At 39.7% G+C, this 23,019-nt stretch overlaps 1 gene segment (V, D, J or C); it reads left to right on the plus strand.

Moving 5' to 3' along the window:
- The first annotated feature begins 917 nt into the window (after positions 1–917).
- On the plus strand, positions 918–1,486 carry LOC142836075 (T cell receptor alpha variable 9-1-like). The segment is given in 2 exon segments: positions 918–1,013; positions 1,152–1,486. Coding segments are annotated over 2 exon segments (381 nt in total).
- The last annotated feature ends 21,533 nt before the right edge of the window (positions 1,487–23,019 follow it).

A 23,019-nucleotide genomic window follows, 5' to 3' on the forward strand; every position in this document is an offset into this window, starting at 1 on the left:
CATGGGTTTGCTTCAGAGCTTTTATTCTGCACTGGCCGCGAGAGGGCGACGTAGCACCGACTCGCTCCCTCCTCCATTTCTGCAGTTGCTCCCCGCATCTGAGTCCTTAGACCGTCTGATAAGAAGTGAAGACAATCAGAGGCAGAAAGTTCTCAGGACTAGGATCGCATCTGCAGTATTTTTATTGCGTGTTTGTTGTTTGTTTTTTGCATTCATCTATACAAGGACGGTGTCTAGACAACATTTTGCCCCTTTGCAATTTCTCCTTGAAAAACTTTTAGTAAGTTGAGTTTCTTTTGATAAATGGTAGAAATGTGAATCAAATGGCTATTTCAAGTAGTGACATTCCTTTAAACAAACAAGATTCATTAATTAATTTAAGAAATATCTGGGCCTGGAGGGATTGTCTCAGCCATTAAAGGCTAGGCTCACAACCGAAAAGAAATATCAGTTAGGTATCTTTTAGGTTTATGACATCTGTCCAAGTGTAGGGTAACACAATGGAAAAAGTTTGTCTCTTTCCCTCAAAGTCATCTGGTAGTGATTAAATGTGTTGACATTTCTTGCTTGTGTAATTTTTTTCAGTGGATTACCACAAGGCTCAAACTGACTATACAAGAAAGTTTAAAATAGCGTAGAATGGCATTCCCAGGTAAAACAACATACAAGGTGCAAATTAGCCACCACAACCATTCTTCAGAATTACAGAAGCACTGCCTAATATCCACCAGGTGTCAGGAAAAACAAAAGAGCTAAGACTGGCACTCAATCACTGACTTCTGAGAATATAGGTCAACAATCTTCTGAGGTTAGAAAATTGCCTGAAAAGGAGGTTGGGGGTGTGTGCATCTACCTAACACATACATATTTCCTGTTTAATTCTCGGCTCACATTTATCCTTTCACTAAGACCTTAACCTTTCCCTAACTTAATAAATTAAGATTCACACACTCCAGTGACTCAGAAAATGAACTACTTCCCAGAACTAGTGATTGCACTCTTCGTAATGTTTGGTAAGTGGAATGACACATGGAGCTCTGTCTTGTTCTATGATATTAATATAAATTTTAAAGACATTTTTTCCTATGAGGCAGAATATCGGTCATCACCAAGGTGACCTATACTGAATTGTTATTAATCTCTCTTTTTAGGAGAAAGCAATGGAGACTCAGTGACTCAGACAGAAGGCCAAGTGACACTCTTTGAAGGGACCTCTCTGACTGTGAACTGTTCCTATGAAACCAAACAGTACCCAGCCCTGTTCTGGTACGTGCAGTACCCAGGAGAAGGTCCAAAGCTCCTCTTCAAAGTCTCAAAGGCCAACGAGAAGGGAAGCAGCGGAGGTTTTGAAGCTACATATGATGAAGGATCCACTTCCTTCCACTTGCAGAAATCCTCAGTCCAAGAGTCAGATTCAGCTGTGTACTACTGTGCTCTGGGTGCCACAGTAACAGAAACCACAGGGGGAGCTGAGCACAAACTCTGAGAAGCACAGGCCTGGCTGCTGAGTGTGTCTGAGATCACTCATTTAGGGACCAGGGACAGATCTGCTATTATTTACACTCACCACACACTCAGGCACTGCTACAGTGTAAACCATGCAAATTAATTCTAAGAACACATTAGTGAGAATGCTTTACTTTAGGCTTGATCAGGAAGAGTGAAGCAGTCACACACATGGTGATTTTCTTTGTTTCTGTTTTTGTTTTGTGAGATGTATTTCCAGTAGCCCAGGCTGGCCTTGTGCTCCTTATGAAGCTGAGGCTGACTTTGAACTCCTTCTCTTCCTGCGTGCACCTCCAGTGGGCTTGAGTTATAGGAAAGAACCACTACACTAGGCTGAATTTTTGATGTCTTAAATGCAAAATCTCTTGTTGAATGAAGCTGTTTACGTATAAATCATCCCCTATAATTCGTAACCTCTGAACCTGACTCATGATATTCACGGAATTATCATGACTTATGAGGCTGCACATACTCCATATCTTTCTAGTGAAGTGCACTAACAAAGGGTTTACTTTTCTTTCCACTCAACATCTGATAACTTATTTGTGATTCATAAGGATTCTTATATTTGACTGTATTTAGAAGTAGAAGCTCCCAGTGGAGACAGTATGTATCTTGGGGAAATACGTTTCTGACATTTTTATTTCGCTTCCTTCATTCATTTGTCCAAAAATATATCATATTCTTCTGTCTCTTCCTTATGTTTCTAGTGTGTTCTTTTTTCAGTGCAATATGTAAGTGTTTGTGATATGCATAAAGGAAAAAGATGCTGAATCTTGTTGAAATTTGCTTTCCAGTATATCTGGAGCTGGACCTTTTTAGTCAGAAAGGATTTTATTTCTGCTTCAATTCCCTTATTTGTTGCAGGTATGCTTAAATTTTTGGTTGCCGTTTGGTTAAGTGTTGTGGTTTGGAAGAATCAAGACATTTATTCATTTGTCTTATATTTTCAGGAATGGGTCATATCTCAGGGAGTGGGCTTTAAATCCAATCCAGAAGTGGTTGGTTAATCCATTAACTTTTGTGACACTATTTCTCTAGTATGTCTTGTAGGAAGGTCATGTTACAGTTCTCAGGGTTTGTAGCTGGGAGTTACTGGTGATTGCCTTTCTTCTCTGATAATGTGGGAAGTTTTTTCCAGTAATACGAATGATAGTCAATAAGGAGACAAGTTTCTAGTTAGGCACCAGTTCAGCTTCTCTATGTTTGATGACATTTGTAAATTTTGTATTCAGCAATAATGACTTTCTATGAAATTGTAGAGAATAATGAATAGCTTTGGCAATAGCATGAAATATTTAGTGGTTTCCAAGGGGCTTCTTTGGCCAACAACTCAGCAAGATGTAACCAATTCCTGGCATCATAGGTTTTACTTGGTGATGTAAGATGTCTAGTTGGGAACTGTCTGCTCTATTTTAGATTCCATATATGTATGCATGCTTCATGTTTTAAGAAGTTTATATAATAGTAGGTTCTCATATGCTTTTTAAAATGGACTTTGTATTAGTTGTCCATCCCCACATTTCCTTTTTTACCTTTCTTTTCCATTTCCTCCATATTTAGTTCACCTATTCTACTTTTTCTTTTGTCTTTACATAGCACTATATTCTATTTCTTCTTTGTTCTCCTCCCTCCTAGTCCCCTATCTGGTACCTAACTTTAGTGATTATTTGGATTGCCTATCAAAATCTTAAAAGCTAATATCCACATATTAAAGAAAACATACAATTTTTGTATTTTTTAGGTCTAGAGTACCTCACTCAGCTTGATTTTTTTAAAGCTCAATCCAGTTACCTTCAGAATTCATAATTTTAGTTTTATTAGTGGAATAATATTCCATTGTGTAAATGTACTACACTGTCACCATCTGCTCATCAGTTGATAGACATCTAGGATGTTTCCAATTCCTGCCTATTGTGAATAGGGAAGCAAAGAACATGGATGAACAAGTGCCTCTATAGTACAGTGTAGAGTCCTTTGGGCTTATGCCCAAGAGTGGTATAGGTAGATCTTAAGGTAGATCTATTCCCAGCTATCCAGGGAATCACCACATTGATTTCCAGATTGGTTGTACGGGTTTGTACTACCATTAGTCGTGAATAAGCATTTCTCTTTCCCCACATCCCCAACAACATGTTCTGTCATTAATTTTATTGATCTTGGCCATTCTGACAGGGGCAAGATTATAGCTGTCTTTACATGTACAAGGGCCGAAAGACTGACATATACCTTATTATTAAGACCAGGGAGGAGGCACAGGGTAACACCCATTCTCAGTTCAGTTCCTGTCCTCCAGGGGGTGCAGTTTCCTAAGGCAGGCTCATTTCCTGTGTTATTTGTATCTGAAAGGGACTCATTCTTTCTCTGAGCTAGCAATTCTTCATGCTAAGCATCAAGACCATTCTAGGCAACACTAAAAATGGACTCTTCTCCGGGCTTTGTGATTGCAATACTCCTCATATTTGGTAAGTAAATAGATTTAAATAGCCAAGTCTTTAACCTTACATTATCTAAAGCATTATCCTCAAGGTGACACAGAACTCACTCTCCCCCTCTCTCCTCTCCTTGCTCTCTAGGAAGGACCCATGGAGACTCCGTGACTCAAACAGGAGGCCAAGTTACCATCTCAGAAGGCGGGTTCCTGACAATAAACTGCACATATATAATCACAAATACAGTGTCTCCTGTTCTTTTCTGGTATGTTCAATATCCTGGAGAAAGTCTACAGTTCCTCCTGAAAGTCATTACGGCTGGTGCAAAGGGAAGCAGCAGAGGATTTGAAGCCACATATGATAAAGGATCCAGCTCCTTCCACTTGGAGAAAGCCTCAGTTCAAGAATCTGACTCGGCCGTGTACTACTGTGCTCTGAGTGACACAGTGTCAGAAACTGCAGGAGGAGCTGAGCACAAACTAAGAAGCAGCAGGTGGGCTGGCTGCTGAACATCTGCCTTTGAAATCCCTATGACTCAGTTCCTCACACTCTGTTCTATGTGACCTTATGCTTCTCTGTTGGTGGAAATCATATAGATGTTCTCACGCCATACCACATAATTTCACAAACCATTTGAAGAATAAAACGGACTCTGGGGCCAAATCCTAAGTTATTTTCCTGCAGTGCTGGAGAAAACACAGAGCCTTATTATGCCAGGCAAGTGAGCCACTGAGCCACATCTTAAACTTTATCTATCTTCAGCCAATCCAACATGCTGGAGAAAGAGACATCTGCATAATGTGGCCTGACAGAGTTTGGAAGGAAAGGTGTTGGAAAGCTGCAATCCTTCCGTGACAAAGCCCTGTGGAATTCCTAATGAAAGGAGGAAGAGTAGGGACTCACGTGCAAACAGCAACATGAAGACCTGAAGGGAGAGACACTAAGATGTAGAACACAGGTCACTATCTTAGTAAATCAGACAGAATTTCTTCTGTTTGGGGGAAGCTCATCATTTTTATCTTTTTGTTCTTTCTCTTCTTTTCTTTTTTGAGATGAGGTCTCTCTATGTAGCCCTGACTTTCCAAAATTCACTAAGTAGACTAGGCTGGCCTAAAACTCACAGAGATACACCTGCCTCTGCCTCCCAAGTGTTGACATTAGAGGCAGAAGTGACAATGACCAACTATAATTTTTCTCTTAAATCCTTCAAATGGTCACAGGAGATCCACTTACTTCACAGTGATATTTGGATTAGTATTAGATTTGGATTAGTATCTGGGTACTGAGGCCCGGCCACACTGTCGTAAAACCAGTGATCACACTGGCTTTACCTCTTAGAATTCTCTCCTAGAATCCTATATTGTCCTGTGTGAGTGGATTATTTTTATTTCCTTTTGATTTTTCAGGCAAGATATGTTTCCCTTCTTTTGTTTTCTCCATTTCTATGCATTGATCTCAGATATACAGTAAATCCTCAATTATCTAAACAACTTTCATATTTTCACTGGCTTCAATTGCTCTGAGAAATGAGAAGCATTAAGGAAGGAATTTTCAAACCTTCAACACTTACCATTTGTCAGTGCCTTTGTCAGACGCTTGACTTTTCCCACACTCGTGTGCAATTCAGAAGCATGAGAATTGATAACCCTTAGCATTTATGATGATATTTGACAACAATGGGTCTTGAAAAGTATTGTTGAACTAGTAATGGATGATTAAAAATCCCATCATTTCTGTAATATCAATATTTAACATTCACTCAAAAAATATATTGTATGTAAACATGGAGTTGTCAAAGAATTAATAAAAATATTTATTTTTAAACACAATTTTAATGTATCTTTAACAAAATTTATTTTGACACAGTAGCAAATCAAACAGAAGAAAAGTCACATTCTAAAGGAATTTATATTTTATCTTCAGACCAAGTTCAGGCTGGTCTTTATCATTAGCCCCCTATCATGAGTCATTTATATTCAAACTTTGAAAAAACATTAAGGATCTACTTTCAGAAGTTGAAAGTAAATATTACCTATCATATCTAACGTCCTATTGAGATCCAAAATTGAGTTGAGGTCTTAAAATAGTTTCTAGTTGACACTCTACCGTGTCTCTACGCATACGTGAGGATTTATATCCTGTATCACATTGTCAGCAGTGAAAAGGAATGACAAACGTTTAGGCAAAGGTTGAGCAAGCCCAGCTCTGACCCCAAGATGGCAGTGCTTGCACTGGTCCTGTCATCAGAAGCTGATGTGTGATACAGCTGATTGGTTGTGATACAGCCAATCAGGTCTTTGATTGGCTGGCGTATTTCCTGAGAGTTCCTGTGTGTTACAAGAAAGAGCTGATGAAACAGGCAGCAGGTTTGAGGGCAGACTTCTAAAGAACAACAATGGAGACACAGCTGAGTGCCTGCTGGGTTGTTTTATGGCTGTATTTTCAGTGTAAGTTAGTGGAGGTTTTAGCCGGGGACCATAGGATACCAAAGAACATTTTCTTAGGATTTTGGCAACGATGTAATTCCTTGGGATAAGTGGAGGAAGCAAAATATGCATAATCCTAGATCACCCAAGATTCACGTAGAGAGTAAAGGATACAACCTACAAGAACTAAGTATGGATGATTGATTTCTGAAATTTCACACTGTTTTATGAATAGGGGCTGCTGGCAAGACCCAAGTGGAGCAGAGTCCCAAGTTCCTGGTTGTCCTGCAAGGAGAGAACTGCATCCTTCATTGTAATTACACTGTGAGCCCTGCTAACAACTTAAGGTGGTACAGACAAGACACAGGCAGAAGTCTTGTGTCCCTGGCACTCATGACTAACAGTAAGAACAAAAAGTCAAATGGAAGATACTCAGCAAATCTGAATGCAGATGCTCAGCATAGCACCCTGCATATCACAGCCGCCCAGCTGGAGGATACAGCCTTCTACATCTGTGTGGTCGGTGCACTGTGCTCCACAAGTACTTGCAGCCAGTACAAAAACCTGCTCCTGGAGACTTCAAGGAAGTCTAGGTGACAGAGCAGTCTTTTTAACACTGCACTAGAGAGCTGAATTTCCCTATGAGTGTTATTAGTCCCATTAGAAAAACAATTTTAAAAGCATCTGAAAAGAAAACTTGAGGACAATTTCAATAGATTTTGAGAGAAAAACAACAGTGTACGAAAGCCGACTATCTGGAAGCCACCATGAGGAGAGGAGATGGAGAAAAATTAGCCTTTTCAGTTCACCACAGAGTTCCTAGAAACAGCGAGAAAGCTGTGAATGTCAAGAAAATAGCTGAGGAGTGCTGAGCCATGAATCTGAATGCAGAGGACAGCCAGTTCCACACTCTCATGTCCAGGGAAAAGGGACTAAACCAGAAATACATGAAGCAAATGTCTCTTAAATTTGTATCAAACCAAGTTGACAGATTTTTATTTTAGCCTCTCAATAAGAAAGGCATTTATTTTTAGCAAATCTTTGCTCGTAGTCAGTATCCACAAGATGGCAGCCTCTTCTCAGAGACATGAGGAACCCCTCCAGTGGTCTGTAGTGAGAGAGCTTGGGGGGAGGAGTTTGCTGGTGAAACAGGGGTAAGAAAAAGAGCTTTATTTTCCTACATGCTGACACAGTATCTTGATGTTTTCTGGAAGAGAAACATTAGAAACGTGAAACTAATCTTTTTCTGGGCTTAAAATTTGGATCCTCAGTCAGGATAGAAGAGAGAATAATGAAATCCTTGATTGTTTCCCTAGTATTCCTGTGGCTTCACTTTAATTGTGAGTTTGGGCAATTCTTCTGGGTATAAGGTGTGATATGAGAGGTTGGTGCTTACTCTAGGATAATGCTAAAAACACGGATGGCTTTAATCTCTAGTTAAGGGGTGGGAGGCCTGTGGAGGAGTTACCTTGGTGTGTTTGCTTCTCTATGCGTCTAGTCTTGGTTGTCTGAACTTTGTCTCTCTATACAGGGGTGAGCAGCCAGCAGAAGTTGCAGCAGAACCCGGAATTCCTCAGTGTCCTAGAAGGAACCATGGCTTCTTTCAACTGCACTTTCAGTGATGGCAATTCTGATAACTTCAGGTGGTACAGACAGCAGCCTGGGAAAGGCCCCGAGTTGCTCACGTCTATATTCTCTAGTGGAGTAAAAGAAGAAGGTAGATTCACAATTCACCTCAACAAAGACAGCAGGCATGTTTCTCTGCACGTCAAAGTCTCCCAGCCCAGTGATTCAGCTGTCTATTTTTGTGCAGTGAGAACACAGTGCTCCCCAGGCACCTAGAGCCTGCACCCAAACCTACAGAGCCCTATGAAGGCCTGAACTAGAGCATGCTTGATTATAAAAGTATTTACTTTATGAAAATATCTCATCCTGAACACATAGTGCTCTAAGCTTCATGTCTCCTGTTCCTTCTCATCATTTTTTTCATAGCCTACTGAAACTAATTAGTGCTGGCCATATGCTTATGGGTGTTGGATCATCTACAGATGCATAGCCTTCAAGTGGCTCCCTTCCTAAAGAAAAATGACTCTCCTGTGCCAACAGTCATCATTGCCAATAGCTCCTCAGCAAGAAATGGGGCCTCAGGAGCCCTTTAACTTCCACACTTGAATTTTAGGCTGTCTTGATTTTGTACATTTCTGATACAAGTAACCACAGGTTCTATGAGCTCATGTATAAAACAGCCTTGTCAGATCCAGAGAAGAGTATTTTGAAGCTCCCCTCCTCATCGCCAGATCTTACTAGTTTGGTGTTGTTATTGTTTTGGGTTTGGTTTCATTGTTTTCACCTTTCTTCCAAGATGTCCCTTAAGCTTTACTGGGATAGGGTTGGGAGAGATGTTTCGTCTATGACTGAGCACTCATAGCATCTTTCTCTCAATAGTTTGAGCATTCTCCTTATCCTTGAACTTCTACATTTTTTTCAACCTCCCTGATTTATGATGTTTTCCTGTCATATCTAGGGACTGATACAGATGTTTCCTTTAGGTTTGGACACTCTACATTTATTCTCAATACCTTTGGTGGTTATGTATCTGTGCTAACTCTCTGAAAATAAAGCTTCTTTGATCAAGGTTAAGAGCAACATGAACCTGGTTGTTGACTCTTGCTTGAATTCAGTCACATTCCTTCTTTGTAGTTGGGAGTTACACTTTGACTCTTCATTTGGATGATCAGATTTTAATTTCAGCTCAAGACAAGTGCTTCACAGATGGAATCTCAGATCTGATCTTATTTCTGTAAATTTCCTCAGGACTCCAGATGCAAGCACTGACTTTGCTCCTGTTAAGCACATAGCAACAAAATTTGTATTGCTTGAAGCCAGGATCAAAGTTTTCATGTATATTTTGGTTTCTATCAGTTTTCACCTTACAGAATTTTGTTTAGATCCAATTCAGTTTTCTTTTTACAGTCTCTTAGTATTCTCTGTTTTCCATAAAGCTATTTCTTGTTAGCTATAAGAATAAAACTTTTAATATACTCACCAGTACTAGTGAACACTGAAAAACAGAAGTGAGCTGTTATGTCCTTCATGTCTTCAAAATGAGCACTGTGTAGATGATACTGAGTTCTGCTGCCACCTTCCCATTTAGCCTGGCTCCTTTCATCTCAGCTGCAGTGGGTGGCTTCTGAATGTCTAAGTGGCTAAACTATGGGAAAAAATTCCAGCATGTTTCTTTTCCTGAAAATGCCAAAAAAGACCATTTTCCCAGACAATTTTATGATGGGAAAGCTTTGTCGACCAATTATCTTTAAAATATGGGACTAAGTTATAGTGTGGCTTTCTGGGACCCAGAGAAAAATGGCACACAGCTCAAGTGTACTCTCTGTGTGGTTCCCTTGCAGCACAGTTGAGCTTGGATCACTCTTTCCTGATTCATGAGTTTTCCCCTTATCATAAATAAAAATATAATTGGTTTATCTTTTAGCTAGCCTGGTTATTTCCTGAACTGAGCTAACATCTACAATTTTACTCTGAGTCTTCTAGTTTCATATCCTCGGCTATCTTGCTTTCCAGAAACCACTTCTATCATTCCAGGGAGAAGTAATAGCTTTCTCTATATCATCACTAATCTTTTTAATAATTACAGTTGAATTTTGCTGGAATCTGTTGTGTCTGCAGTTTTAAACATACTTGATTTTTTATTGCTCTTTCTCTTCATTCTCACTAAAAGCAGCAAGCAATTTCCTAGTTAAAGCTTAGATGTTGTGGTTCTTTAAGTAAGAAAGCAAGCAAGTTAGTCAGTAAGTAGATATATGATAGATAGATAGATAGATAGATAGATAGATAGATAGATGGTAGATAGATAATAGATAGATAAAATTCTATAATGTCTATTAGCTTATTACACCAACACAGCATAGTGCCTGAGGTAGCTCTGCTTCCTTAAGTGGGAACATGCTGGATTCATATCCTAATGATCAGCAAGCAGAGGTAGAGCCAGGAATGGAGCATCTATGACTTAAAGGCCCACAAGCACTAATCTACCTTCACAACTATGCCCCCAACCTCTCATAACTTCTCAGATTTCTTTGTGGTTGGATAACTTGACATCCAAACACATCACTTTTATATGTAGCATTCTGCCCCTGGTGCATATAGGAATCTAATAATGCTGAAGACATTCACTTCAATGTCAACTGAAGTGCAAGTGCACAATTCACTTGGTGCAAGGAGAGGCTGCTTGTTTGTTCCAGCCACCTGGCTAGCTTACACCCAAAATAACCACACAGAAACTGTATCAATTAAAACACTGTTTGGCCCATTAGTTCCAAATTCTTATTGGCTAACTCTTGCATCTTAATTTAGCCCATTTCTATTAATCTGTGTATGGCCACATGGCAGTGGCTTACAGGGAAAGATTCGACATGTCTGTCTCTGTTGGCTTCATGGTGTCTCCCTGGCTCTGCCCTTCTTTCTCCCAGCATTCGGTTCTGTTTTCCCTGCCTATCTAAGTTCTGCCCTATCAACAGGCCAAGGCACTTTCTTTATTCATTAATGGTAATGACAGCACACAAAGGGGAATCCCACATCAAAATGTCACTATAGTTTAACACTGTTAACATATTCTAAAAGTCTGAAATTCCTTCTAAGATTCAAGAAAACTTCTTTACTGTTTAATAACATTGCCAAGTAATGAACAATAGGGCATCTGAAACTTTTTTCTAACCACCTGGAGATTTCTGATTCTTCCATACTGAGCAGTGGAAATGCCTAATGCCCTGTGAGAGAAAATGCAACAGAAAATTCAATCAAAACTCTTTTATTCACTAGTTTTGCCCAATTTTCTCTCTCCTCTTCTCCCTGTTTTTCTTCCTTCTCTCCCTTTTCTACCCTTCCTTTTTCTGTTTCTTTATCTTTATCTTTTTTTTTCTCCCTTTATTCTGAGCTACATAGAACAATAGCTACTGTGGGTTGAGAGTGTGTGATTTCCTGGGTCTCAACCCCTTCCTCTTAGCAACACTAATCAAGTACTCTGTGGAACACAGTGGAAATTTGTATCACTAGTAGCTGTCTTTTTTTATTTTATTTTTTTAATTGAGAAAAGGAGAAAAAAAAACAAGTTTCCACCTCCTCCCAGCCTCCCATTTCCCTCCCCCTCCTCCCACCCTTCTCCCCCTCCTCCCACCCTTCTCCCCCTCCCCCCACTCCTTTCCCCCTCCCTCTCCAGTCTAAAGAGCAGTCAGGGTTTTCTGCCCTGTGGTAAGTCCTAGGTTCTCCCCCCTCCATCCATATCTAGGAAGGTGAACATCCAAACTGGCTAGGCTCCCACAAAGCCAGCACATTATGTAGGATCAAAACCCCGTGCCATTGTCCTTTGCGTCTCATCAGCCCTCGTTGTTCGCCATGTTCAGAGAGTCCAGTTTTATCCCATGTTAGCTGTCTTTTGACAATGAAGAAGGTATCCTTAATAAGTGTTAGGCAGTCAAAACGGTGATGGAATAAGTGCTTATGAATCTGCTTAGTACTTAGGACTAACTCTTCATCTGGAAGAACCTAATTACCTCTTGAAATAGAAAAAAGAAATGTCATTCTGAGAAGATATTAACTTACTTAAAGTCACATGTGTAGTATTAGGAGCGGCGAGGCTGCGTCCCTGGCACCTGGCTGCCCGCATGGCTAGCTTATGCCCCAAAATAATTACACGGAAACTGTATTCATTTAAACACTGCTTGGCCCATTAGTTCCAGCCTCTTATTGGCTAGCTCTTACATATTAACCTAACCCATTTCTAATATTCTGTGTAGCACCATGAGCTGGCTTGCCAGGGAAGATCTTAACCTGCGTCTGTCTGGAGTGGGAGAATCATGGCGACTCCTAGACTCAGCTTCTTTCTCCCAGCATTCTGTTCTGTTTACCTACCTAATTTTATGTCCTATTAAAGGGCCAAGGCAGTCTCTTTATTTAACCAATGAAATTAACACAAGCCAGAAGACTCTCCCCCATCATTTCCCCTTTTTCTGTTTAAACAAAAAAGAAAGTCTTTCATTTTAACATAGTAAGATTACATATAACAAAATAGTTATCAAGCAAGAATTATAGTTACAATATTTATATCTATTTTATATTTTATCATAAGTAAGGAAACTATAACTATAACTAACCATTCTTCAACTCCATCAAAGACTCCAGAAGGATATAATATTACCTAAGCAAACAAGAAATCCAAAGCTCTAGAAATGACAGAGACATCTCGCTGCCTGTACAGTCACTCAAAGTTCCTCTGTACCGTTGGGGCATCCATCTTCAGTCTTCAGGCCCATAGTATCCAGCAGACATTTCCATGAAGCAGGAAATTTCAAAGACAGTCCAGTCATTATCTGCTGTGTCCTGCAGAATGTCTCACAGACTCTTTCATGAGTCATGAACCCCAAAAGACCATCTCACCTTTAGGCAAGTTCAGCAGTCCTCTCTCTGTGGGTTCTCTGTGTACATTTTAAGCAACAATCCAGGAAAGAGCAGTTTCTTCCCCAAATGGCTAGAAACTCCATAAGAATCCTCTTCGATGCCCATCTTCCTCTTGAAGTAGATGGGTGCCGCCAGGAGCAGAGTGTCTCATTGTCATGAAAAGTCCTAAGTTATTAAAACATTAAATAGCATATTCATAGTCTTTGAAAGATATGAAGAATGCCGATCTAACTGAAATATATCTCTATATATCTAGAAAATCTAACTAATATGACTACAAACTTGACTATTATTAATGATTATCCATTAGCAACCTATATTTCCTAATTATACATTACATTTTTAAATGAACTACATTATCACAATACCTTAATTAAGAGCAGAAATATGCATATACATATAACAAAATTGACCTTAAATCTCTATCAATAAAGCAAAATCTATACTAATACAAATTATTCATACCTATATCATATCCCCCTTTAAATGTTAAAGAACGATTATAAACCATATTTGGGAACATGGGCGCAGTTTTTTCTCTTCAAACTGCTTCCTGCTGAATGGGGGCGTCATTAATTAGGTCTTTCATGGTATATAACCTGTGTGCTAGTTTCATCTCAGTTGGCAGTTGAGAGAAGCAATTTTCTGAAGATGTTCACAGCAAACCTTCAGGAGGGTGTGGTCCATCATACCATATTGGGATAGAAGCAATCCACAGACACTCTCACCCTCTGTGAAAACAAAATAAGAAACTCCTTTCCAAAACATCTTGTCCTTAGATCCAAATTTCAAAGTCAAGGCATTTTCAAAATATCTATGTTGGATTACTTCAGCAGCATTTATAAACAAATGTCTTTTAGCAGCTGTTGCTCCTTCCTCAGCATTCAAACAATTCAAAGAGAGCATAATAACATACAGTATCAAAATTCTGTCTATTTTCCATCTTTGTACGACTTTATTATAACTCTATTTTGTTTATTTTTACTTTTATTTTATATTCTCTGTATATCTTTGTCCTGAACTAGTTCTTGTAGACCAGGCTGGTCTCGAACTCACAGAGCTCTGCCTGCCTCTGTCTCCAGAGTGCTGGGATTAAAGGCGTGCACCACCACTGCCCGGCTATCTTTGTCCTGGAATAACTCTGTAGACCAGGCTGTCCTTGAACTCTCAGAGATCCGCCTGACTCTGCCTCCCAGGCATTCGGATTAAAGGCATGTGCTACCACACCTTGAAGTCACAGAGCTCAATTTCCCTCTGCCTTCCAAGTGTTGGGATTAAAGGTGTGTCCTACCACACCCAACTACTCTCTTCCTTTTTTTTACTTTAAGAACTTTAAGTTTTAGCCTGTATATATTTTTAACACACTGTAAACCATTTAGAAATTTTCTTTGTCTTTGAATCTCTCTTTACTGTGTATCTCTCTTTTTCTGACCACATGAGTCTTTAATTTACCAAGCAATATCAGTAGGACTAAAGCTGTGGCTTTGACAGCTGGATCCAGCCCATTCCTTAGCTTTCCAGCCTCATGGCAGAGGTACCGCTGTAGCCACATTTATTGCTACAAGTCTCTGGCGTTTCAAGGTCCCTGCCAGCAAGTAAGCTGCAGCATTATGTCCACAGACAACACACAAGTCCTCTCTCTGTAGTCGGCCCTCCTGCCTCAAATAGTCAGAGTTTGCCCTGGCAGGACAGCCCAGAAAGCTGACATTTTAAAACAGCACAGGTTTTTTTCCTGCTGCTGAGTCAGGAAAATTTCAAAATGGAGGATGTACCATTTTGTGCTAGCTCTGGGGCCGCCAGGTAGGAGCGGCACTCAGCACTTTAATTCTGAGACTGAGCGTGCAGCACAGAAATTCTTTTCATCCAAGTTACATCCAAATCTGACATGCAGAGCACTGTGCAGTCTGACAACACATCTCTGTATGGCAGCAGGAATCCGCCATGCTCTTCTGCCCGCCTAAGCCTGATTCTGCAGTCTGCCCAGGTGCAGGCAGGGAGCTCTGAGCCATCAGCACGGTCTCAGAGCACTCTCCTTCCAATCCCAAGCGGGAACACAAACATCCAGTCCCATAAAATACATTGAAATGCTTTAAAGCCAGAGTTCACGCTGGCAGCACAGCCCCAGGAAGCTGCACTTTAAAATGAAGCAGCGTTTTTTCTGCTGCTGATGCCGAATCAGGAAATCTCTCTACAGCATGCCACCAACTAACAGCCAAAAGCTATGTTAAACTCTGTTGTTTTCTCTGATTAAAATTAAGCTCTCTCAGGTTTTATGTGGAGTTCATTACCACACTGGGTGCCTCTCTGTTGAAATAGGAGTGGCGAGGCTGTGTCCCTGGCACCCGGCCGCCCGCATGGCTAGCTTATGCCCCAAAATAATTACACGGAAACTGTATTCATTTAAACACTGCTTGGCCCATTAGTTCCAGCCTCTTATTGGCTAGCTCTTACATATTAATCTAACCCATTTCTAATATTCTGTGTAGCACCATGAGCTGGCTTACCAGGGAAGATCTTAACCTGTGTCTGTCTGGAGTGGGAGAATCATGGCGACTCCTAGACTCAGCTTCTTTCTCCCAGCATTCTGTTCTGTTTACCTACCTAATTTTATGTCCTATTAAAGGGCCAAGGCAGTCTCTTTATTTAACCAATGAAATTAACACAAGCCAGAAGACTATCACACATGTGCTGTTTATACAATGATCACTGAAACTTTCAATAAGTGTTCTTTTCTATATTGGATACCAATGAAGGCTATTGGGCAAGATATTCATGGAGGAACAACCAAACATGATGTGTCAGCCTATGTTTCTCATGTCTTACCAAGGAAGCATATGTTCTTTGAATTAAGTTCTAAAACTTCACACATGTCATGCCTACTTAATAGTGTATAGATGAAGTTAGGTGAGGGGAATAAGGAGATTAGTGTGACCCTAATTCAGATTTGACTTATATAATTGTGCATATCTCATACTAATAACATAGAAAATTACTGAGAAATGTTTTATATTTTCAAGTAAATGGTAAATATTAAAAGCAAAATACAAGACAACGCCATTTCATGTTCAAACAGAACTTCTGACTTCTGGTCCAGATGATAAATTTACCCAGTTGTATCAAACAAAGGTAAGTTGTTAACAAGATTTATTTTTGATTATGTGTGTGTGCCCATGAGTAGAGGTATCCGTGAAAGACAGAGGAGATGGAATACAGGCATTTGTGAGCTGTACAATGTGGGATCTAACTTAAATACTATGCAGTAGCAGGATGTGCTTTATTTCCTTAGCACACTCTTAAGCCCACAAAGCCAGACTTTAATATCAGATCTGAGATTTTAGTTAAGACAGCTAACTTAAAATTCCAAAAACTGGTATTGAATAAAAATTAAAATTTCTTGTTTTTAAGCAATATCACAAAGTTTCTGATGTGTGTGTATGTATGAGTAGTGTGTGTGTGTGTGTGTGTGTGTGTGTGTGTGTGTGTGTGTGTGTGTGTTTGGTGTGTATAGATGTATAAGTGAGAGGTGTTTGTATATGTGTGTGATATGTATGTGTGTGTTGGCAAGGGTGAACTATGATCAACTTTCTAATTTTTGTTCACAGGTCACAGTTAAGAAGAGGGAACCTGCTCAATATCTCAAGATGACAAACAGACACATTGGATATGTACAAGCAAAAAGGACTTGATTTTAGTATTGTCATTGATTTTGACACTGTTTTGATGCACTGTCATAGATAGTAACAAGGTAACACACTTGTGCAAAACTCCTATTACACAAGAAAAAACAATGATTGAATAACTTACCTGCCTCAAGTCTATATATAGAACATAGATAATATTCAGTCTACCTTCAGCAGCTTGTTGTTCCTCAGTGTCCTCTTATTTAAGACAGTTACCAAATTTTAACTTCCTAAAGAGCAGTTACTTTTATACATTTTCATATTAATGCTGTATTATGAGCTCCATGCTTGAACTTTACTGCCAAGCCTGCTGAGTACCACCTCCACATCAGACTCTCAGTGACTCACACCTGGCTTTCTGCTTCATTGTCTTAATGACATCCCTACTTCTAAGGTCTCTTCCCCATGATCTATGACATACCCTGAAGAATAATGTATCCTCATATGAAAAATAGCATCAAAAATATCTGTGCTATGCTCAACACCCTTCATTGGTTCTTTTGCCTGTGCAACTGAAAATAAATCTCTTTATTGGGCTCTCAATGATTCTACCATTTGTACTGGCCTTTCTATTTCTTCCCATTAAGCCTATGCCAACAAATAGTTAGGAAATACACTGTAGTATGAGCAGTTTTTGCCTACATCCCTCTGTGCCCCTTGCTGACACAGTCTGAATACTCTGTCTTATTCCTTCCCCAGAAAGCATATTAATAATTTGCTTTATGAAGTATCCCTGGACGGTGTTGGGGATACTTCAGGGGTTAAGAGCATGCACTGTTCTTAAAGACAACAATTCAGTCTGCAGCACTGTATCGGTTCACAACATTCTCTTTGTCCTGTTGCAGGGGACCCAATGCCCTCTTCTGGCCTTTGCAGGCAATACAAGCACATGATACACAATCATGCTTTCAGGAAGAAAATAGACACAACATATGAAATAAAAAGAAATAAATCTGCTATAAAATAATTATTGCTCATTCCGATTAATGGTGATCTCTCCCTTCCTCTGGGAAGCCCTGTCAGTTAACCACCAACTCTGAGAAATTACCTAATAGGAAAAAAAGAACTTTCAATTGTGCCACTAGATTTACACTATACTTTCATATGTTACCTCTGTGAAAGAAACTAAGCATCTTTAGTAAACAAGCACACTGTTCTTCCGGTAAGGGGAATTACTAGACATGTTTTCAGAATTCCAGTAAGGGGAATTACTAGACATGTTTTCAGAAATGATGAACATGCCTTTAGAAATGCAGAGTACACGGTAGTCACGTAGGTTCTCTGCAGTCAGAGTTCCTGCAGATGAGTCAATGCCTAACCACCCCAAAGGATGCCTGCCTTTAGGACTGTGCTTACTTAGGGTGCTCTGAGGAGTTGAATTTTTCTCCACATTTTCTCCAAGCAGCTCAAAGGCAAGCAAAACTATGTACCTGCTCTGAGGAACTATTCAGAAAAGTCAAAGTGTTGAAAGAAACACTTGACAATCTCCAAAATATTTATCCTTGTGGAGTAGAAAAGAGAACGAGTCTGAACTGGATTTATGACAAGGGTAGTCTTATTTTTCCTCCACATCCTGGATCTTAATAGGAAAAGAAAAAGGGCCTGAAGGAAAATGCCCTTTAAGAGGGACTGTCAGTAAACTTTGAGATTGCATTCCATCACAATTAATGAAACTTTAAACTGTCCAAAGTCAGGAAACACTTAATAAACAGTTTAACTTGCAAGTAAAATGGGTGAGAATTTTGTTTGGACACTCAGATTAAGGCAATTTAACATATATTATTTTGGTGCACAGTTTTCTTTGCACCAGTGGTAGACAATACTAGATATTTCTGTGTGGCAGATAAATGATGTGTGTCTGAGAGAAAGGAGAGCACAGAGAGAAGTGTCCAACTGCCTCAATCTAATAAAAGAAATGCTGCCTCATACCCTAGCACCCTTCATTACAACTCAATGTTCATCAGATAGGGGCTCAAATATCTAAATGAAGGGTTAACAGGGTGATGTGGAGGGTAAAATAAATCTAAGCACGGAAAACCTGATGTTCGGCCAACTTCACTCATCATGAAATGCATCAGTTGTTCATTCCCAGGTTGATCTCTTCTTCCAAATGCCTGGGACATGGTTGGAGCAAAGACTTGGAGTAGGTGTCATGATAATTATCTGTTTCCCATTCTCTTGAAAGCAGCTTTCCCGGATCTGTGTGTTGATTACAGAGACATATTGCATGCGACTCTATATGACACAAGAATGAATGTCTAAGTCCAGCGATTTCTGATTATACCCAACCTTATAAGGGCATCTGCATGATTCACTTACCAAAAATAAGCTCACTTGCAAGGGCTTGTAGTCTAGACTAAATTTAGTAGGTATCCTGTAGTTTAAGTTAATTTATTAAATATGATTATCCATATGTTCACTTGATTTTAGCCATGGTCATAAATAACTCTGACATGTTAATCTTTTGAGAAAATCGATACGGCTCCTGAAATTACAAAGATCCAGTTTTAGAGGCTGATTTGTTTAAGTAGAGAGACCCAAAGTCTTCTTGGTATATTAGGATCCTCCTGTATAGGTGGTAAATAAATCTTAGGCAAGCAGTAAGCTGTGAATATGACCCTTTTATATTTTGCTGGTAGTGGGGGCTTCCAAATAAATAAACAGTCCACAAACACTGAGCCAGTAATAATATATTTAATCAAAATTACTGAAATTCTCTAATGAATAGGCACCATACTAAATACCACATAGATCCTCTAGAATGAAGAAGTCTGGTTAATAGCATTTAGCATCTCAGGTCTAATGTGGGATGCCCCTCTGTATGTTATGAATATGTTTTATTACCATTGGTTAATAAAGAACCTGCTTTGGCCTATGGCAGGGCAGAATAGAGCGAGGAGGGAAAAACTAAACTGAATGCAGGGAGAAAATAGGTGGATTCAAAGCAATACCATGTAGTTGCCAAAGGAGAAAGAAGCTAGAACCTTACCCAGTAAGCCACAGTCTCATGGCGATACACAGATTAATAGAAATGGGTTAAATTAAGATGAAAGAACTAGCTAGAGATTTTGCTAAATGGTTGGACAAGCAGTGTTGTAATTAATATATGCTCTGTGTGATTATTCTGGTCTCAGCAGCCAGGAAACAAAGGCCCAGTCTCTGTTCACACAGGTCAGGTTTCCAAAAGAAAATACAGACTTGAAATGATAAGAACATGACAAAAAATGAAAAGTAAACATATCAAGGTTTGTATAGCAAGGTTAACCTCTTCCACGAGTGTTAAACATTAAGGCTATGCTCCCAAGCATCAATGATGGCTGAGTACCAGGAAAGGCAAAGCAGGATACCCTGGGTCACATAGAGTTTCAAGCCTGCCTAGGCTACAGTACCAGTTCTTTCCTTAAATAAAATCCATGCAAACAAACAACAACAACAAACCAACCAAATACACAGAAGCACAAGAAAGAAAAAGCAAAAAAAAAAAAAATATTAAGGCTTTTCGAAATCTGGTAGGGCTAGAGACCTGTGGAAGACACTTGCAAAGGGATGCACTTTGTTTGCTGACATGAAAGTGGGGGTTTCTCTTTTTCTCCTCCATAAAACAGAGATGTTTATGGTTTCCAGAGCACACAGAATGCTTGCACTCCTGCAATTCTCTGTCATCACTCAACATGAAGTAAAGCTCCTGAGTCTTCCTGGGATGTCCTTGTAAGGCGGTACAGGGATTGTGGAGCCAGCAAGTCTGAGAAGCAATGAGTCACACAATACATATTTAACTCCACAAACGAAGTTTAAAACCTCTCCCTTTTCAAGGAAAGGGGTTTACTTTGTTTCATAGTTTGAAGGTTCAATATAGATACAATATATTTTGGTAGGGAAGGCATGGAGGAAGAGTATGAGGCAGCTGGTCTTTATCCTATAATGAGGAAGCAGAGAGATATAAAATATGGTATTCAGGTAGCTCTCTCCTTTGTAATCAGTCAGTGACCCCAGAACGACAGGATACTACCTTCAAATTTAGAGTGACCACCCAATATCAGTTAAAACTCTCGTCAGTTCTAGAGTATGTTTTCACTTCGATTTCATGAAACAATTATATGTATATATAATTATAATAGGATATCACTATTAACACTGTTATGGCCACATTTTGAATCATTTAACAAACTTCTCTAGAGCCTTCCCTTTGCTCTGATAGTTTGACATAATGTGTTCTGAATCTGAGTACATTTGTACCATGTTTTTATTGTTTTGTTTTTGTTTTTATAATGAACAATTCTCACATATATTAGGGCAACTAAAATAGCTATATATGTGTGTGTGTGTGCACTCATATATATGTCACAAAATATATGTTTTTATATCCATGTTCCTTACCCCTCTCTTCCCAGATCCACACCTTTCTCTTTCCACCTAACTTGTTTCCTCGTAAAGAGAAACCATTAAATGCAGTTTGTGCTTCCCATGCATTTGTGGATGTGTGGGCTTCCACTGGCAAATGGTATAGTCACCAAGTGTTGCACTCTTAAATAAAACTGACTCCACTTTCCCAGAAACTACCAATTTTCAATAAGTATTCAGATAGGGTAGGAGTTCATAGCCAACATCCCTATACAGCTAGAACTTTTGTCTGGCTTGAGTTTGTACAGGTCTTGGAAATGCTGTCCCACCTGATAGGAACATGTATATCCAAATTTTCTGCTATGTCTAGAAGACACTGTGTCTTATCATAACGAACAGTCTACAGAGCTTTTAGTTTCCAGTCTTTTTCTTCAATAATCCCTGAATGTTTGGAGGATGATGTGTGTTATAGGTATTCCTTTGGAGGCTGAACATTCCACATCCTCTTGCTCCTACACCTTGACCAGTTTGGTGCTTACATGCTAATTGCTGTGTAATGCAAATAGAAGCCTCTCACATGTTGGTTGAGAGATGCATTATCTGTGGTTTTAATGATAACTCATTAGGAGATGGTTTAACTAGTACTGCCATTTCTCAGGATAATGGTAGTAGGTTCTCCCACAGGGACATATTCTTAGATCAACTCCTAATGACTTTTTCCTATAAACATATATTGGTGCATCAGTCAGCCTTCTTCAGAGAAGCTTCTTGTTCCAGCATGTGGTGATTGTCACAGAGAACCAGAACTCACTCTTATGCAGAGAAGAGGCTGTAGCACACTCAGTCTCTGATGGGACATCTGCATCGCACACCTTCTTCCCAAGGTCTGAAGAAGAGAGGGCAGAAAGACTGGTAGAGCCTTAGGTGGAGATGATTATAAGATGACAGTGTTTGATGGACACAGCAGTGCATCTGCACACATGAACTCAGAGATTTACAGCACATATAAGACTTGCAAAGGATCAGAGAAGATAGAGTTCCAGGAAGAAGAGGGAAGGTGTACATTCCCTCCCTTAGCTAAGAATCTACTGGCAGCAGCTGCTGGGAGAGAGAATCGGGTTTATTTAAATGTGCATAGACCATCCCCCACTGAAGGCCACACATCCCAGAGTTTATGTACAGTACAACCTGTAATGCAGACCTTGAGCTGATTTACTGTAAATGGGGGTACCACAAAACTGGGTTGGTAGTGAAGAGAAGTGTATCTGACAGGAGCAAAGGGAGAAATTTTTTATAATTGATATACATCACATAACATTCTCAAAACAGCAATAAAATGGGAAAAGTAAATATATTTTATCAGAGGTTTGTGTGTGTGTTCTTTTATGTACACTCATCACCCCAAATACCCCAAGAAACATAAAGTTCAGTAATATCAGTGATTTAAGACATCCACTGGAGACTTGAAACCTGCCTCCTTTGGATGAGGCTTCAAGTTTATTTACTAAGTGTGATGTAGACATCTTAGTGCAGTTTGAAGGGAAATCATCAGAGGGTGCTGCGTCTTCAGATGTGGTTAATGTCTGCACCCATGTGGTAGTGTCACATGACAGACTGCCACTGTGCAGAAGGAGGTCCTTGCTTATGAGTGAGGAGCTTCAATAAGGTTCTGAAAGAGACTTGCCCTGTGAGTTTGGTGTACTCAAGAACCAAGCATCGTTTTCCCTTATGAACATGCTTCTTGACATTTGCTCATTTCTGCCATTTCTCTTATTGTTCAGTAAGTTATATTTAGTCTAAGTAATGATGATGTCATTTTCTTACAGCTATGGTAGTCTTTGCCTTTTTTTTCACATAGAAAAAATAATTTCTCCTCATTTATTTTCAGGAAGGAGCAATGGAGACTCAGTGACTCAGACAGACGGCCATGTTACTGTCACAGAGGGGTTGCCTGTGAAGCTGAACTGCAATTATGAGACTGCTTACACAAGTCCTTTCCTTTTCTGGTACGTGCAACATCCCAGGAAAGCCCCCCAGTTACTTCTGAATACCTTCACAGACAACAAGAGGACAGAGCACCAAGGGTTCCACGCCACTCTCCATAAGAGCAACAGCTCCTTCCACCTGCAGAAGTCCTCAGTGCAGCTGTGGGACTCTGCCCTG

This window comes from Microtus pennsylvanicus, chromosome 15, assembly GCF_037038515.1.
Source record: "Microtus pennsylvanicus isolate mMicPen1 chromosome 15, mMicPen1.hap1, whole genome shotgun sequence".
Lineage (NCBI taxonomy): Eukaryota > Metazoa > Chordata > Mammalia > Rodentia > Cricetidae > Microtus > Microtus pennsylvanicus.